Source organism: Schistocerca americana, chromosome 1, assembly GCF_021461395.2.
Source record: "Schistocerca americana isolate TAMUIC-IGC-003095 chromosome 1, iqSchAmer2.1, whole genome shotgun sequence".
Taxonomy (NCBI): Eukaryota; Metazoa; Arthropoda; class Insecta; order Orthoptera; family Acrididae; genus Schistocerca; species Schistocerca americana.
In genome coordinates, this window is record NC_060119.1 from 877930735 (window position 1) to 877950328 (window position 19594).

At 44.0% G+C, this 19594-nt stretch overlaps 1 protein-coding gene across 2 annotated transcripts in view; it reads right to left on the reverse strand.

Moving 5' to 3' along the window:
* Positions 1-19594, reverse strand: part of LOC124614128 (RING finger protein 10) — a 101368-nt gene that overhangs the window by 60292 nt on the left and 21482 nt on the right. For both annotated transcript variants that reach the window (XM_047142919.1, XM_047142920.1), the window contains one exon: positions 11159-11331. In XM_047142919.1, the coding sequence (XP_046998875.1) occupies positions 11159-11331 (173 nt within the window). The remainder of the gene's footprint in view (positions 1-11158; positions 11332-19594) is intronic.

Here is a 19594-nt window from a genome sequence, read left to right on the forward strand (position 1 = left end):
TACTCTGAAATCTGCTTTCTGTCACTTTTGCTAAACAGAAAAATCTTTCTACCTTCTTTAATATTTCTATTTACGGCTGAAATTATCGATGCTGTAACCACTTTATGATTGCCGATTCCTTGTTCTGCGTTAACTGTTTCAAATAGTTCGGGACTGTTTGTCACCAGAAGGACCAATATGTTATCGCCACGAGTCGGCTCTCTGTTTAACTGCTCAAGGTAGTTTTCAGATAATACACTTAAAAAAATTTCACTGGGTTCTTTGCTCCTGCCACCCGTTATAAACGTTTGAGTCTCCCAGTCTATATCTGGTAAATTAAAATCTCTACCCAGAACTACAACATGGTCAGCAAATTTTCATTAAGGTGCTCTGCCACAACAGCTGCTGAGCCAGAGGGCCTATAGATACATCCAATTACCATGTTTGAGCCTGCTTTAACTGTGACCTTCACCCAAATTATTTCACATTTCGGATCTCTGTCAATTTCCTTCGATACTATTGAACTTTTTATTGCTATAAACACACCTCCCCCTTCACTGTAAAGACTGTCTCTGTGGTATACATTCCAATCTGAGTTTAGAATTTCATTACTGTTTACATGTGGTTTCAGCCAACTTTCCGTCCCTAGTACTATGTGGGTATTGTGACAGTTTATTAATGAGAGCAGTTCTGGGACCTTTCTGTAGACACTCCTGCAGTTTACTACTACCACATTAATATTGTCATTCCCTGTTGTGTTATGCCTACTGTTACCTTGTCGTGTCTCTCAAGGCGTCTTGTCGGGCCAAGGGAGGGAATTCTCTACTCTAAAAAACCCACATGTGCACTCCACACGTACTCCGCTTCCCTTGTAGCCGCTTCCTGCGTGTAGTGCATGCCTGACCTATTCAGGGGGACCCTACATTTCTCCACCCGATAGCGGAGATCGAGAAATTTGCACCCCAGTTTTCCGCGGAATCGTCTGAGCTTCTGGTTTAAGCCTTCCACCCAGTTCCAAACCAGAGGACCGCGATCGGTTCTGGGAATGACACTACAAATAGTTGGCTCAGATTCCACCCCGCGAGCGAGGCTTTCCACCTTCACCAACTCCGACAGCCGCCTGTGTGAACTGAGGATGACCTCTGAACTCGGACAGCACGAGTCATTGGTGCCGACATGAGCAACAATCTGCAGTCAGGTGCACCCAGTGTTCTCCATTGCCCACGGCAGGGCCTCCTCCACATCTCGGACGAGATGGAAGATATTGTATTAAAACACAATGCCCCAAGGTCGGTAATTACAGATCAAGGGAAAGTTTTTCAAGCGAATCTTGTGACAGAGATAAACAGTCAGTGCGACATTACTCATCACATGACAACTGCCTACCAACTGCAAACTAACGAGCTTACTGAACGCCTTAATAAGAGCTTGGACAACGTGCTATCAATGTTCGTCAATGTTGAGCAGAGCAATTGGGATGAGTTGCTACCTTCCGTGACCTTTGCCTACAACACTGCCACACAAGACACCACAGGATTTATGCCATTTTTCCTGGTGCATGGGCGTGAGGCGACAACGATGATGGACACTGTGTTTCTGTTACATCCTGATGATGTGGACGACGAATACATCAGCCAGGTGTTAACCAGAGCTGAGGAAGCCCGGCAGTTAGTTCGACTCCGCATGCTGCAGGCTCAAGAAAACAATCGCCGAAGGCATGACACGAGCCACTGCCCTGTTGTCTACCAGCCTGGCGACTGTCTGGATCTTCACTCCTGTTCAGAAGGTTGGTCTCCCTGAGAAGCTCTTTAGGCACTACTTTGGACCTAATAAGGTTGTAAAACAGTTGTCTGATGTTACTTATGAAGTTGAAGATTTCGACTCTGACAAGACGACAAAAGATCAGAGATACGGTCCATGTCCCTCGAATGAAGCCCTACATGGATCCTGCAACCCACGGTAAATTCAAAGCTCCAGCGACAGGCAACAAGTGGAAAGGTAACGAAGAGTGTAGCGGCAAAAGAAGTTCTAAGAAGATTACTGCCAGGGAGAGCATCAGTCATCATGAGTCTGAGTATGCAGGACCAATGACTCATTCCGAGGCTAGGACGACTAAACGAGACGCTGTTCTCTTAAGAAGGGAGCAATGTCGCAGAAGCAGCGGGGTAGCGCAGTGGTGTAGTGGTTATGAAACTAAACTGTTGCATGGAAGTTCATGAGTTCAAAACTCACCTGGACTGTACAATTTAATTTCTATATACAGTTCGAGGACATTCTAGAAGTATCTACAAACGTCAAGAATCATTGTACTGGAATGTTCTGTAGCTGTATATATACTGTATGTGTTCTGGCAGGAGGCAGTTCGCTCTGTGCTCTTGTATGTGCAAGTGCTGAATAAACCTTCGTTAAGTGAAGTTAGCGTTCGTCATTAAGCTAATTACACCTTTTTTTATGTGACAATATTATACAGTGAATAATGACGAATCTCGGAATGAGTAAAACAATTATCACAAGGTAAGGTGTGTGGAGTACCTAAACAAGAAGTTGATACATATATGCACAATTTGTTCATCCTCTCTCCCTCCACACTTGTACTAACATCAAAAAAACTGGCAAACAATGCAAGCGACAAGTGGCTGTGGAAGTAACTTCTTTAACTACACATCATCCTAACTTCAATAATACACAACAGTCCTCGATGAGACAATTTTAAGCAAAAAATAGGTAATGTCCAATGAGTTGTCTACAACTATCGCATGCTAGTCTCAGCCACTTGCTTCTTGCAATTCACAGAGACTACCATTCTTACCTTCAAACAGTTATGGAGCTCCTTAGGGAAACAACATCCAGGGTTGGAAAGAAATCCAATGTGCACTCAAGTATGTCTACCAGGAATGGGGTAGGAGAGATGAGTGGGAGTGAGAGTGGGAGTTGGAGGAGGAGGAGGAGGAGGAGGGGCACAAAAACTAGTGTCATATACGCCCCCGTCAGAACTGTAGAACATGAAGACAAAGAGAGGAATTAAAAATGAATACCCAGTAATCCCAATCGATGGAAGAGAAGACAGCTAAAAACAGGGATGTGGAGAAAGGTCTGTAAAATGCACCATAACAGAAAGAGAGGTCCAAATCTAGAAATTAAACGACCTTCACCATAGAAATACAATGGCTAAAAAATAAAATGCGGTCGACAGACTGCACATCATTTTCTAAAATGGCCGATAATTCAGATGGCAAACACAAATGAGAACATAAGTGGTTAAAAAAAGGATTCCGTCAGGAAATGGCAGACTGTCTAAGGTTGAGCACAATGAATACTATGTGATTGGGGAGCACCACTTGACAATTGGCGATGGTTAAAAAGACCACCCGATACGCAACCTAGCTAAAATGATCTCCTCACCACGACTGAACTGAGAGGAGGTTGTCCAAGCTGCTGGGAGAAGCTTAATAACCCAGAGCTTGTTCCCATGAAGGGAGGACCAGTGGTGGTGGCGGCAAAGTAACACCACCTGCTGACACATGGCAACACAGAGATCAGAGGGAATGTAAGAACTAGTGGGCTGAGGTGCAAAGACTGCAGCCTTCGCAGCAGCATCGGTGACCTCATTTTCTGTCAGACCGACGTGACCAGGAACCCACAAACATCACACTGGCTTCATCAAAAATGAGCAAGTGACAACTTTCCTGAACCTGTCGCACTAAGGGATGGATGGTGTTCAGCACACAGAGGCTTTGAAGGCGATTGAGAAAGTCTGAACAAGTGACTCAACTGAAAGCCAGTGTCGCCGGATGTACTGCATGACCTGATAAAGGGTGAAGAGCTCTGCTGTAAATACTGAGCAGTGTTCCGGAAGCAGATACCAAAAAATGTCTGTGCCAATGATGAATACACACCTGACACCACAGTCAGTCAGTCAGTCAGTCAAAGTCATCAATGCACACAAAATTACTATCGTGAAGTTCCATGTGAAGATCATGAAACTGAAGGTGATAGAGAAAGGCTGGAGTAGTGTCCGTAGGAAGCGAATGAAGAAGGTGAACACGGCCCATCAGACGAAGCAAGATGACGAAGGATTCCCACCAGCTGGAAAAGTTGCAGGTGGCATGAAGTTAAGCTGCCAGAGCAAGAGCTGAAAGCAAACTCCAGGACGTAACAGAGAAGAGGGTTGCACCCCATACTGGCACTCAAAGGAGTCATTCAAGGAGGCGGCATAGGATACGTGGCCACACATGGCAGACAAACGGCATGCTTATCTGCTGAGGAGAAAGTCACAGCAGTAGTTCGACAGCTTCTGTGTTCCAACTCTCAAACGTAGGTGCCATTGGCCAAACAGATGCCATGATGGTGGATAGTATTTAGACAGCGTAAGAGGGATGTGCAGATGCATAAACGAAGCACCCATAGTCTACTTTCGAATGGACAAGGTATCAGTACAAACAGAAGAGGGTGGTTCAATCTGCTCCCCAGAAAGTATCATTGAAGACACCTAGGGCATTGAGGGACCGTATACAGCAGGCTGCCATCTAAGACATGGGGGAGGACCAAGGAAGTTTACTATTGGGAATGAATGCCAAGAATTTCATGGTTTCAAGGAACAGAAGAGCAACAGGCCCTAGATGTAGAAAGGGTGGAAGAAATCAACTGCACCACCAGAAATTCATACAAACGATTTTGAAAAATGAAAGCTATAGTCGATGCTCCGTGAGTGAAGACTATTGAGACATTGCTGAAGATGCTGCTCAATGAGACAAGCCCATAGAGAACTGCAGTAGATGCCACAATCATCAATGAAAAGGGAGCTGGAGATGCCTGGCAGGAGATAGGACATTACAGGGTTAATGGCGATAGCAAAGAGGATGACGCTCAGGACAGAACCCTGAGGCACACCGTTTTCCTGGATAGAGGTGTCTAAGTCAGAACTCGCACAAACCTTGAAAACTTGGTCTTTCTAAAATTCCCACAGGAAACGGGGAATGCGGCAACAGAAGCCCCACGTTTAGGGAGTAAAGAGGATACCAGTCCTCCAGCAGATGTCTTATGCTTTCTCCAAATCGAAAAACATGGCCACAGTTTAGTATTTTTGCAGAAAATCATACATGACATGGGTGGACAAAGTGATAGGATGGTCAACTGCAGAATGGCACACACTAAATCGACACTGTGCAGTGGTTAATCAACTGCAAGACTCAAGCCAGGCATGAATCATATGTTCCATCACCTTGCAAAAACACATTTGGCGAGACAAGAAAAGGAAGGGAAGTTTTTTGTCTTAACAGGCTTAGGTATGGGTATGACAAGAGGCTTCATGACAGCTTCTGGGAAATGTGCCCTCTGCCCAGATACGGTTCTACGATGAAGTAGGAAGTGCCTGCCCGCAAGAGAAAGATGCTGCGACATCTGAATGTGAACATCGTCTGGCCCAAGAGGGGAGGATCAAGATGAAGTGAGAGCATGATCTAGCTCCCTCATAGTAAAGGCAGCATTGTAGCACTCACTATTCTGAGACGAGAAGAGTAGCGCCCGAGCCGCCTCCACTAGTTTCAGATGGAGGAATGCAGGGTGACAATGAAAGGAGCTCGAAATCTCTGCAAAATGGTGTACAAAGGTGTTAGAGATAACTATAGGGCCTTAGTAAGCTGCCATTTGGGTGTGCACATAGGTGGGGTAGGTATCAGCAAACAACAACACACGAGAAATGGTCACTTGAAAACGTGTCAGAGAGAATGGACCACTCAAGACGATGGGCGAACTGGGCAGAGCAGGAGAGGTTCAAATCTGAATAGGTGTATGTGGAGTCTGAAAGGAATGTGGGTGTTCCCGTGTTAAGGCAGAAGAGGTTATGTTGATTGAGGTCAGCCAAGAGGTCACTATGACACATTCTGGAAGATCCCCAAATTGGATGGTGTGCATTAAAGTCACCAAGCAGCGGAAAGGAGTGAGCTGCCCAAAAAGATGGACGAAGTCTGCCCTGGTGACATCAAATGACGGAGGGGTCTAAATGGTACTAAGAGAAAAGGTCAAGTAAGGAAGGAAAAGACAAACTGTAACAGGTTGAAGGCGACTACGAACATCATCCCGTATGAGCAGCAAGACTCCCCCATGAGATGGACTGCTGTCTTCAGGGAGGAGGGCCAAGGTCAAAATGTACCAGGAAGACATTTGAGATCTCTAAGCAGTCACAAGGTGTTCTCATGACCTCTAACAATTTTGTTTCCTGGAGGCAGAGAACAAATGGACATTGCAATTCAGAGAGCAACCGTAAATCCTCTTTGCTTGATCAAAGGCCACGAACATTCAATTGAAGGAGAGGCATTACGAGGAAAAAGGAGGAGGGAAAAAATGAAAGGAGTGGAACCTAGGTGGCTGCTCAGTGCCAGCCTTCAAAGACTCACCGCTACAAGGCGCAAAGGCTGGAGGATCCAGCTCCATGATATCCACAGGCATTCTCCCTCTTTTGATCTGCAGAGTTCAGGGCAGAAAAACGCCTGGCAGTGCGCACCGGTGACCTGGAGGAAGGCCGGACGAGGGTATCACATGGCAACACCATCAAAGAGAATCCCGAAGTCGGCGAAGGAGAAGACCGTTTGCCTTTATTTGACTTCTTGAGCCTTTCCGGTTGGCAGAGGAAGGTTCAGATGCTGGTTGGCTGAAGGGACGTAGGGAGTCTTCAGAGAATATTCATTCCGTCCTTTCCAACCTGTCAGTTGTGTAGCAGGTGATCTCGCCCCGTGAGGCAGAAGTTTGGTGGCGTGTATCTCATTAGGCTGAGTGTCAATATGACTCTCGAGTATGGTTGTAATTGTGACACTGGTAGCAGCGCATGGGGTTCGAAATGCATGGCCGGATGGTGATAATTTCATAGCCTGCTTTGAGCTTGGAAAGAAGAACCACTATCAAAGGTGAGAAAAAAGTGCATGTGGGCACTCAGGATGCATCTACCTTTTTTATCACTCGATGGATGGCCAGAGGCCTGAGACCTGATCAGAGGTACGTTTGACTTTCTGCCTCGGTCAGACCATCGAGCAGCCTAGTGTAAATAACACCACGGGAAGAATTTAGAGTTCTATGGGTCTCGACACAAACAGGATAGCTGTAGAGAAGCAAAGCTGCAGACAGTTGTTGTGCTTCAAAATCACAAGTAGTCTTCAAAAGCAAACTGCCATTGCATAAACGAGAGCAGGATTTCATAGGGCCAGCAATTGCATCAACACCTTTCTGTGTAAGATACGGATTTACCGTTGCAAAGGACTGACCTCCTGTACATAAAACCACGAGGAACAGTGGTGCAGCTGGGAGTGTCTTTAAACAAGGAGCTTCATTCCTTTTATGTTTGGTAGACATGGACTGCGAAGATAATGGAGGCTCATTACAAGAAAATCCCCCATGGTTGCCAGCATCTCTGATGACGCACTCATTCCTCTTTAGGTGACTGTTCACACCTTAGGTCACACCTCCTGAATACCTGACAGAGGGACCAATCAGCAATTTGGGAAGGTAATAGCTCAGGCAATCAGCCCTCCTTGGGCCTGGCCTGTATCAGGGGTATGTGCTAACCACACCTTTTGTCCCAGGGCTGAAAATTACACATTACCCAGTCACCTGTTACATGGGCCGACCTTCAGGAGTGCACAGGGAAGGAGGAGACGGAGGCGGAGGCGGAGACGGAGGCGGAGGCGGAGAAGGAGACGGAGGCGGAGACGGAGGCGGAGAAGGAGGCGGAGAAGGAGGCGGAGGCGGAGAAGGAGGCGGAGAAGGAGGCGGAGGCGGAGGCGGAGAAGGAGGCGGAGAAGGAGGCGGAGGCGGAGAAGGAGGCGGAGAAGGAGGCGGAGGCGGAGAAGGAGGCGGAGGCGGAGAAGGAGGCGGAGGCGGAGAAGGAGGCGGAGGCGGAGGCGGAGGCGGAGGCGGAGAGGAGGCGGAGGAGAGGAGGCGGAGAAGGAGGCGGAGAAGGAGGCGGAGAGAGGAGAAGGAGCGGAGAAGGAGACGGAGAAGGAGAAGGAGACGGAGAAGGAGACGGAGAAGGAGACGGAGAAGGAGACGGAGAAGGAGACGGAGAAGGAGACGGAGAAGGAGACGGAGAAGGAGACGGAGAAGGAGACGGAGAAGGAGACGGAGAAGGAGACGGAGAAGGAGACGGAGAAGGAGACGGAGAAGGAGACGGAGAAGGAGACGGAGAAGGAGACGGAGAAGGAGACGGAGAAGGAGACGGAGAAGGAGACGGAGAAGGAGACGGAGAAGGAGACGGAGAAGGAGACGGAGAAGGAGACGGAGAAGGAGACGGAGAAGGAGACGGAGAAGGAGACGGAGAAGGAGACGGAGAAGGAGACGGAGAAGGAGACGGAGAAGGAGACGGAGAAGGAGACGGAGAAGGAGACGGAGAAGGAGACGGAGAAGGAGACGGAGAAGGAGACGGAGAAGGAGACGGAGAAGGAGACGGAGAAGGAGACGGAGAAGGAGACGGAGAAGGAGACGGAGAAGGAGACGGAGAAGGAGACGGAGAAGGAGACGGAGAAGGAGACGGAGAAGGAGACGGAGAAGGAGACGGAGAAGGAGACGGAGAAGGAGACGGAGAAGGAGACGGAGAAGGAGACGGAGAAGGAGACGGAGAAGGAGACGGAGAAGGAGACGGAGAAGGAGACGGAGAAGGAGACGGAGAAGGAGACGGAGAAGGAGACGGAGAAGGAGACGGAGAAGGAGACGGAGAAGGAGACGGAGAAGGAGACGGAGAAGGAGACGGAGAAGGAGACGGAGAAGGAGACGGAGAAGGAGACGGAGAAGGAGACGGAGAAGGAGACGGAGAAGGAGACGGAGAAGGAGACGGAGAAGGAGACGGAGAAGGAGACGGAGAAGGAGACGGAGAAGGAGACGGAGAAGGAGACGGAGAAGGAGACGGAGAAGGAGACGGAGAAGGAGACGGAGACGGAGAAGGAGACGGAGAAGGAGACGGAGACGGAGAAGGAGACGGAGAAGGAGACGGAGAAGGAGACGGAGAAGGAGACGGAGAAGGAGACGGAGAAGGAGACGGAGAAGGAGACGGAGAAGGAGACGGAGAAGGAGACGGAGAAGGAGACGGAGAAGGAGACGGAGAAGGAGACGGAGAAGGAGACGGAGAAGGAGACGGAGAAGGAGACGGAGAAGGAGACGGAGAAGGAGACGGAGAAGGAGACGGAGAAGGAGACGGAGAAGGAGACGGAGAAGGAGACGGAGAAGGAGACGGAGAAGGAGACGGAGAAGGAGACGGAGAAGGAGACGGAGAAGGAGACGAGAAGGAGACGGAGAAGGAGACGGAGAAGGAGACGGAGAAGGAGACGGAGAAGGAGACGGAGAAGGAGACGGAGAAGGAGACGGAGAAGGAGACGGAGAAGGAGACGGAGAAGGAGACGGAGAAGGAGACGGAGAAGAAGGAGACGGAGAAGGAGACGGAGAAGGAGACGGAGAAGGAGACGGAGAAGGAGACGGAGAAGGAGACGGAGAAGGAGACGGAGAAGGAGACGGAGAAGGAGACGGAGAAGGAGACGGAGAAGGAGACGGAGAAGGAGACGGAGAAGGAGACGGAGAAGGAGACGGAGAAGGAGACGGAGAAGGAGACGGAGAAGGAGACGGAGAAGGAGACGGAGAAGGAGACGGAGAAGGAGACGGAGAAGGAGACGGAGAAGGAGACGGAGAAGGAGACGGAGAAGGAGACGGAGAAGGAGACGGAGAAGGAGACGGAGAAGGAGACGGAGAAGGAGACGGAGAAGGAGACGGAGAAGGAGACGGAGAAGGAGACGGAGAAGGAGACGGAGAAGGAGACGGAGAAGGAGACGGAGAAGGAGACGGAGAAGGAGACGGAGAAGGAGACGGAGAAGGAGACGGAGAAGGAGACGGAGAAGGAGACGGAGAAGGAGACGGAGAAGGAGACGGAGAGGAGACGGAGAAGGAGACGGAGAAGGAGACGGAGAAGGAGAAAAAGAAAAGAGGAGCTTCAAATGCCAAAGCAGGGGAAGGATAGAATATGAACAAAGAAAGGAAAAAAGGAATGAAAACCAGTGGTGAGACTGCTCTTACGTCATCTACTGAAAATGCGGAACACCACCTTCCCAAAAACACCCCAGACATGTTTCCCAAGATACAGAAACAGGAATAGCAAGAGAAGAGACATGAAGCATGGAAGGAAAAAGATGCTGCAAAGGCTGTGGCCTCGTGGTGGCCAAGAACAAACCTGCCAAATCGCAGCGAGCCTCCTCTGAGGACTGACATGTGTCGGACACCCTGCCTGCCATTACTGAGCCATCTGCAGGTTGCTGTTCATGTCAGCACCTATGATGTCTGTTGCTTAGGTTCTGAGCCATCCTCAGTTCTCATGGCAGTTGGCAGAATTGATGATGACTTCTGGCCTTACTCACAGGGTGTGAATGAGCAGTGAAGAATGGAATGAATGAATGTTTGGTGGAAAATTCTGTGATCAAAAGAGGCTGACGTGCATCTGAATTTGGTGGAGATGGATGTTACAGTAAATCTGATGAGATAGTCACTATCAACAATTTTAGTAATATAGTGACAGTAACGCAGATAATTTTGTTTCAGTAGAAGTAGGTGGAGCTATCTGTGAAGGCGGTGTAGCAGCTGTCTTGTTAGCTGGAAATGAATTTATCGGTGTATCAGTGGAATATGTGAAGATATCTTAAGTGGCATAGCAGTAGTCTCATCAACTGGAGATGAATTTAACGATGCTTTGGCAGAAATGTGCGATTTATTGTTAAACTGCTAAGTAAAGTTGCCAGGAGGAGAACTACTTGAAAGAATTCCCTAAATATGTGGTAATTCAGAAAAAAAAAAATCCTGTCTTGAATGTGTTAAAACACTTTGTAATCTTAGAGAATTTCAATTTTTTAAATTTTGGCGTAGCCTTTGTTGAATTTAAGTAGACTGTTGTATTGCTTAATGGCATCAGGAAATTAACTGCTAGGGGCGACACACTGTGTATGCAATTCAGTTTAGTTGGAACCCGAACAGCACACAATAAAATCTGTGCTTTACAACTGACATCAAAATATTGTGTAAAAAAATAAAATATAATAAAATAAAGAATGACAAATTGGCTCCAAACCCGGAAACTTTGAAACCAACAGTTACTGTCTTGGAAATTATAAACAAATTTCGCCAAATAAGAGAAAATTCAAGACACAGAAAAACAAACCTTGGTATCCTCCTTTCCACCACTGTAATACTGACCCCGTGGTTTTGGTCTTTTGTCAATAGATTTACATTTTTGTGGGGCAGGTTTCCGACTTGTTTCATATCTGGTATTACTTGAGGTTGCCTGCTCTCGTCGCCGAACTGTTTTTTGAAACTGTTTGTTGCTGCTGACATCTGGAGAAATAAAAATACATTTTTAGATCAAAAATAATTTTACAAATGGAAAGGCAAAACTGCTCTAACTACCGTAGAGTTTTTACATAGCTTTAGTGTAGTGTGTAGCAAGAAAGTGACAGTATAGTGTCCTAAAAATATTTCTTAATTTTTACTTTCAATAATAAACAAATACTGTAGAAAATGTATTAACAGTTGAAACTTATCTGGTGGAGCAGTGATTTTGGGAACTTTTCCTTTATTTATTTTAGTTTCTGAGTGAGTAAAGGACTAGCCAGGCCTACAAAAATCTACACCTTAACTGAGGAATGGAGGCCAACAGGAAAGTAACCTATTACAAACCAATATACAAAAGCATCACGACTCTAATGGTGCAATTAGCACCCTGTAACATACATAGATCACCGATCACATTAGAGGTAACAATGGGTACTGTGGAAACCATCAAATAAGTCACTGATACACAACATCAGGTGTACCTACTGCTTTTACGTGCTAACACTGAATTGTTTTTAATGACGGTTCTGCTCGTTATCTAAATAAAGGCTTTCCTGAATTCAGTTTCACAGCACGTGGTGGGGTGACGCACAATGCTCAGGAACAGTGTGTCATGTTATATTCCAGCCAATAGAGTCATGCCCCTCTTCTGTTGGTAATGTATGCTTCAGGGCACACACACAATATTTAGCATTAATTTTAAGGTAACTTTGGGTAAGTTGAGAGTATTTAGCCACTGTAGTATTAATTATGGGTGAAACAGCAAATGTGACAAGCATTATATTAAGATGCAACAGTTTTAGTGCTTCGAGAATTTCCATGTAAATTATAGAACCACTTGACCTTCCTCCATCTCGAATCCACGATATTTTAAATAGAAGTGTGTGAGAGACGAATCCAACCTATTGTGCATTGCATGTTTGTGTGTGCAGGTCTAAACAGCCATGAGCTAAATGTGGGTGCGGCGGCCGAACGGTGGCCGACGACTAACTGCTGTATGATCCATAGAGTTTCAGTGTATGTGTGGAGAAGAGCCTGTGCTATTCTTTGCTGGTTTAGTAACTGTGATGATTGTTAAGGACAAAAGAAGAAATGAGATTAGACTTAAGTAATTCATGTGTTGGACTTGCTAGAAGCAAGACATGTTCATAAATTACGGGTGGTTCTTAAGTCAATACACTTACGAATGTTAATTTAATGCGTTTGTAAAGCTTGAAATATGAGCGAGATACGAGAAGATGGAGATATTTACATGTGAAATGCAGGAATGTTATTCTGCATAATCCAATACATCGTTAATTGGTGAAAACAAAGTTTGTATATTACTCCATCCACACGTTCTATCATCAAAAAAATGTTAGAGCGTGGCGACCAGTGGGGAAAAAAAAGGAATTTTGAGAAGAACTCTAAGCAGAAGATATGAAGTGTTGCCATAGCAAACAGATATAACAAGATGAGAGAACTGTTTCGTGTAATTGGATCAAGTCCAAAAATCAAATGGAAAAATTTGTGGCTGCAACAAAAGGGAAGACATAAGGAAGTAATAACATTAAAAGAATGGAAAGAAGACCCTGGTGTATTAGACTAAGAAGAGACATGACGAGAATAATTCAACTATAGAAGATCCAGTGGGGGAAGTCTGCAGCTCACACACATCGCGGCAGCGCTGACGCGGAAACAACATCCAATGCCACCGGCACCAGTTGTGGTTCACCGGAGCTGACCTGCTTCCACAGCTGGCTACCGACATCGACGTCAACACCTACGTCTGATGCCACAGGCTTGCTGTTCACTGGAGCTCACTTGGGGTAACACACAAAGCGCAGCTTCAAATGCTCAAATTGCGACTAAGTGAAAAACTAGATGCCCAGGGTGCAGCTTCAACTGGTGCAGGTTTTATTACATTCGACGCCACACTGGGTGACCTGTGCGCCAGATGGGGATGAAACGATGATGAAGACAACACAACAACCAGTCCCTGAGCGGAGAAAATCCCCAACCCAGCCAGGAAGCGAACTCGGGCCCCTTACGACAGCAGTCCGTCCCGCTGACCATTCAGCTATCGGGGCAGACACCTAATGTGGTGTTACCTAGTGAAGTGGTGATTGTTTTGCAATAGGAAAAAATGTCCGAAGAAATGTGAAGAGAAGTATCGGTCTTCACTTGCTCAAGTGAAGTTAATATCAGATCCATGGGATCCGAGCGGGTTCACATCCATCCCCCAAGGACGTTAACGCTCTGTGTTAACTGGTGGAGTGATGACCGTCAGATCCAGAGTTGTTTTCGGGTGTTTCTTCTGTAATAAAATTTTCCTGCACTGAATTCCCTTCAAATCTTAAACTATTCTTTAAGCTATTCCCTAAAATTTTAAACTATCCTATAATGTTAGCATTTAGAAAACTGGATAAGACTATAAGATAAAGATTGGTTTGAAAGAATCACAGATAAACAGTGATGTCTAGATGAAATAAACTGAATAAGAATATTATGTCTGTGTAAAATATAATATAATGTGACGAACTGAACAACTGTTGTACAGCAGTGTACAATTTTTTTATTTTGTATAGAATGTTTTATACCTTTTGTGAGATGTGATGTAGACAGGAGGGTTTGTATCGATTTTGAAAGGGGTGGGTAGTGTAGATAAAAGCACCATTTACACCAACAGATAAATCATGACTAACACAAAACACACATCACACCTTTCAAATGACCCTCGCAAACAAGTGTGCCTGATTATTCACCATTTGCTGTTACCATAGGGTTGCTAAGATTTTCTTCAGGGACCTCAAGGGTGAAGGTGGGAATGTCCATTCTGTAGTAGTCTGTAGTAGACGATTTAACACCATACCTCCTCCGTCTTTCTCACTCTAGTACCAGCGAGGTAGTGATCCTGGGGAAGGGGGATGGGAAGGGTTTCCTGTCTTTGGGGCTGTCTTTTTTCTCTTCTTCGATCTTAGCAACCATTTCTATTTTTTCCTTTCTTACTTCTCTTTTGAGGACTTAACTATTTTTTTCCTCTTTCCACATTCATATACTTCTATCTCAGAAGTCCTTCCTAGTCTCCGTGGTTTCCAATAACTTACAACTTATTTTCACATAAGAAGGCCGAAGAGTCGGAAAACACACACACACACACACACACACACACACACACACACACACTTATGTATACACACAAAGAAATATGAATACACAAACAATGAAGTCACGGATTAGAAGGATATAAGAACCGACAAGGGTTGTACAGGAGAAGATATATGTACATCTAGAAAGATGCACACATTGCTTTTTATTATGACTATTCTACATCACCTCTTTACATGAAAAGCCATTTTATATATAGACACACACACACACACACACACACACACACACACACACACACACACACACACAAAATGAAGATTCCTTATCGCATATGTACATAAGTACAGAAAAACTATGATGATCTTACAACGAGTATACATAAGCAGGAAGCATGAGTAATGAAAGAGAACGCAAGCCAGATTGGAGTTAATTGTGATGCTTATTTAAGAGAAGTCAGTGTAGCGAATACTTAAACTGATGAATAGTAGGATAGTGTGACTTGAACAAATTAGGTAGACGTAGTATCTACTATCAGTTGAATAATATGTGTAAGCATAGTATCCACTAAAATGATACGGGGCGTTCAAAAAGTCTCTCTGCAGTGCCGTATGATTGTTCGCCTGCCTGGATTACTTCCCTTCAAGTGGACTCTCCCAACATTCCACTGTTTCGTTTATCTCAGCCAGAGTCAGTGGTATTGTTTGTGTGTGTCGTTACGTGTTGACGTGAATGTTTAAGTTTAGTTCCTTTGTTCGTCTGTTTCATTTTTGTCACTGTTAAAATTCTAACCACTGAAGAACGTGTGTTTTTGGTCCAACAAGTGTTCAAAGCTGGTGGTAAATACACAGTTTCAGTTCATCAAACATTTAATTCAATTTTCCCGGAGACAACACTCCCACATCACAATACTGTGCGAGATTTGATCAACAAATTTCGAAGTACGGGTTCAGTTGTCGTCCTAGCGTTTTGTTTGAGGATAAACTACTCAATATTTCTGATAAAATGTCCATGAGCCTGAACAAGTCGGTAAGAAAACTCGCCCAGGAAATCAATGTTAGTGTTGGAATGGCCCACACAGCTGTAAGGAAAAAATTAGAACATTTCCCATACAAAGTGACAGCCGTGCAAAAACTGAAAAATACTGATCATGGCAAGAGACCGTATTATTGTCAATGGTTCCAAAATTTTGTTCAACAAAATGGAAAGGACGTTCTTAATGAAATGTTTGTAACTGATGAGTCGTTGGCCTTCCTCCGCCTCAAACAGAAGATATTTTAAATAGAAGTATGTGAGAGACAAATCTGACCTATTGTGCATTGCATGTTTGTGTGTGTGCAGGTCTGAAAACAGTCACAACCTAAATGTGGGTGCAACGGCTGACAAGTACCTGCTGTACGATCCATAGAGCTTCAGTGTATGTGTAGAGAAGAGCCTGTGCTATTCTTTGCTGGTTTAGTGACTGTGATGATTGTTAAGAACAAATGAAGAAGTTGAAATATACCAAGGCTAAACTAAAAGTATTCTGTGAGTATCCACTTATTTCATGAGTGGGGGAGGGGGGGGGGGGGAGAGAGAGAGAGAGAGAGAGAGAGAGAGAGAGAGAGAGAGAGAGAGAGTGTGTGTCAGTCTGATAAATTCCTTAACCAGCTTTATTCTTCGGAGAAGAAGTTTTTGAGATCAACGTGGCTAACTATCCAGAGAAGAAGATCGGCTGTGCATTGCAGTAAGTCAACTAATGTGAGAGAGGTGTGAATTTTGCAATCCAACTTCACATTGATTCTTATCATCTAAAGTGTTAGACAGTGATAGTTTTATCTAGAAGGAGTCAGAAGCAGATATAATGACCCTAAGTGCACTCCTCCAATGCTGCCAGTTACCAGGGTAGGCAACGGCTAGAGCAAGAAGCTTGGGACAGACACCGAAAGCACACTGGAGACACTGAAAAATTCTCTCCTCCTCCTCTGTTCAGAATGCATCATACGGCCACCTTCTTACCTGCTCGCCACTATAATCTGTTACTGACCTTTTGCCTTTACTGATTACTTGTGCAGAGTAAATGTTTTGTATCAATTTTGGTGCACAAGTCATGGACATTGCTCGAAAATCCTCAAATCTTTCAACAACCCAAATGTCTTATCAATTTTACCTGCTGATGAACTGAGAAGTGCTTCAATACACAGCGTTACTTTATTTTTTACAGCTTATGACTATTATAAAATCATCACCGAGCTTCAGAGACTTATCAATGGAGTTCGTTGCTGACCTCTTCAAGTCTTTATTACTTGTGTTGCACAGCACATATGTGTATCTGCGTAACTATGAGAAGAACTGTATGTTGTTTGTTTATTACTGAGTGCTGGAGTGGTTAGCTTTGGGTGTTCTGCAAAATGTGCTCTAAAAATAGCAAATAATTTTGGTATATTGTTTTAAATAGGTCTCGAGGTTGAAAACCAAAACTAATGTACCATATAGGAGAACTGTTTGATTTTGTGTTCAGAACACTTTTCTTCCTGTTATTGTGAAACAGAACTATTCATTTAATGTGGATGGACTTGCACCATATCATCTGATTTTAGTGTAGACCATATTAATGATAAACTTTATGCTGTGGAATGCATAGATTGACCAAAATTTGCACACACTCCATAAAAGTAAACAAGGCTATGAGGTGCAATAAAAAAGTAGGGAATTTCTTTTTTTCTTACAGAATCTTCATTTATTCATTAACATCAACTTTGTCCCTTTCAAAGTAATCCCCCCCTCAGACATACCACATTTGTGCCAGCACTTTTTGTTCAGCTCCTTCAGCTGATTCTGTTTTATCTCATCAATGGTGGCAAAACGACATCCCTTCACGGTTCTCTTCAGCCTCGGCAAGAGAAAGAAGCCACAGGGGACGACGTCCAGTGAATGTGTTGGCTGAGGCAACATAACCGTTTTGTTTTTTACCAAAAAATCAGGAGCACGCATTAAGGTGCGAGCAGAAGCGTTGTTGTGATGCAATTTCCACAAGTGTTTTGACACAATTCTGGTAATTTTATTCAGATGGCTTCACGCAAATGGTACATAACTTCTAGGTAGTATTCCCTATTTATCGTATGACTGTAAGGCAGGAACGCTTGATGGACTATCCCTTTGCAATCAAAGAAAACAGTGAGAAGAACTTCGTATGTGATCAAACTTGTCGAATTTTTTTCAGTCTTGGCTATTCAGGTAGTTTGGGATGACTGGGCCTTGGTTTCAACGTCATACTCCTAAATCCATGTTGCATCACCTATTATAGCCTTCAGAAGTTCTGGGTTGTTGACTTCACTCAGCAATTCCTGAGCTATGTCTATGTGAAGTCATTTTCGGTCGAAATTCAACAATTCTGGAACAAACTTTGGTGTTACACTTTTCATGGCCAAAACATGAAAAATTTGCTTGGCAAGAACTATCTGATATGTCGACATCAGTAACCTTTCTGATCGTGATGTGGTACATTTCCATGACCATTTACTTTACTTCTTCCACAAGGTTGTCAGCAATTTATGTGTTAATTTGGGCATCCAGAGTGGTTGTCACCTTCAATGGCTGCTCTACCCTCTTTGAAACGTAAACTCTTGTCATAACCATAACAGATTTGCCAAAAGGCAGTCAACATTTCAAATGTGGTGCTGCACTTTATTTCATTTTTCAAACAAAATTTAATGTAAATTCTTTGATCCATTTTTGTCGCAAGTTAAAATTCACCAAGCACACAAAAATACGCGTAACCTTTTCAGCTGTGAAAAACAAACAAAATATACAAAAACTGAAAAAGTAAATTTACTTCACAAACTTGGGTAAAAAAAGATAAAAACTGAAAACTGTATGTAAGAAGTCCACAAAATTAAATTTCCATTAATTTTTGATCACACTTTGTATTTATTTGGCTACATGCAAGGCAATTATAGATCTTTAGCTGACGGACTATTTCTAGTCAAGAATTCCTTGGCCATATAGAAGTCATCATGGGGGAAGTAATATTTAAAATATTCATTTAAAAACGATTCAGCTATCTGTCAAATTTCATTTTTGTAAGCAGACTGTCCAAGAGTTTAACAGCAGTGTACTATGGTCTTTTGCACCATGAATACTTTCTGCTGAAATAGAGGTACTCGAAAAAATTGTCCCCTGCTTGAAATATGAAATTATTATGACCCAGTTTCATGTTGAATATTGTGTTGCATTTTAATTTCTTATAAATTTTTAACCCCATGAATTCTAGTGTCTGGTCTTAAGAGTTTTAAGCAGTACTTAGGAAGATTAAAATTCTCTCTGCACTGAGTGTTCTAATGAAAAATGTTACATACTGATAGATATGTCTTCAATGTTAGCAATTCTTGTATCAAAAGTATCTGAAACTGCATATTTTGGCAGCGCTAAGTGGTTACAAAAGTTAACGAACTGCAATGATATTACTTTTACAATGGTTTACAGACAGCTAAAAAAGTTAATTCAAGAAAACCATCATTTACTATTTTATCCTATTGCTGTTTCTTTGCTTGGTGTTGCAACAATTAAATGGTAAATCATTAAAACAGGACATGAACAATGGGTCAATTAACAAACCTTTTGTAATGATCAATTTAGTATTTCTGAATGTAGAGGTGTTAATGCTATAAATTTGTTCCAGCACATAATGTGCATTTCTGCAGCATTTATTACATAGTGATCAAGTCAAACTTGTACTGAATTACAATAGTCCATTGAAACTTCTCACGTACAGAATGCTATAATGACAATTCTTCAATAACTTTCCAGAAATCTTAGCTATTGTTCGACTAAAATTATTTGATAGTTGATGTCTATCACTTTCTGCTAGAGTTGCCACATCAGCTACTGTCAACCGCTCGGTTATTGACATTGGTTACATACAGGTGACACACAAGCATGGCGGGTCAGTTCATTAATGCTGTTAATGTGTAATGCAGAGGAATTTTGGAAGCGTCCGCCACAAAGGATGACAGAAAAATGAGATGCTCTGTCAACAGCTGATTTTACGTGACCAGCCACTGAATTGTGGCAGTAGTAGTCTGTAATGTGTGTGAGAAAATGACAGTCAATAATCTGCGACAGGACTAAAACCATGATTAAACCTTACCTCTACAAGCAAACAGATTCCAATTTCAGTGCTACAAAACAAACTAATTTC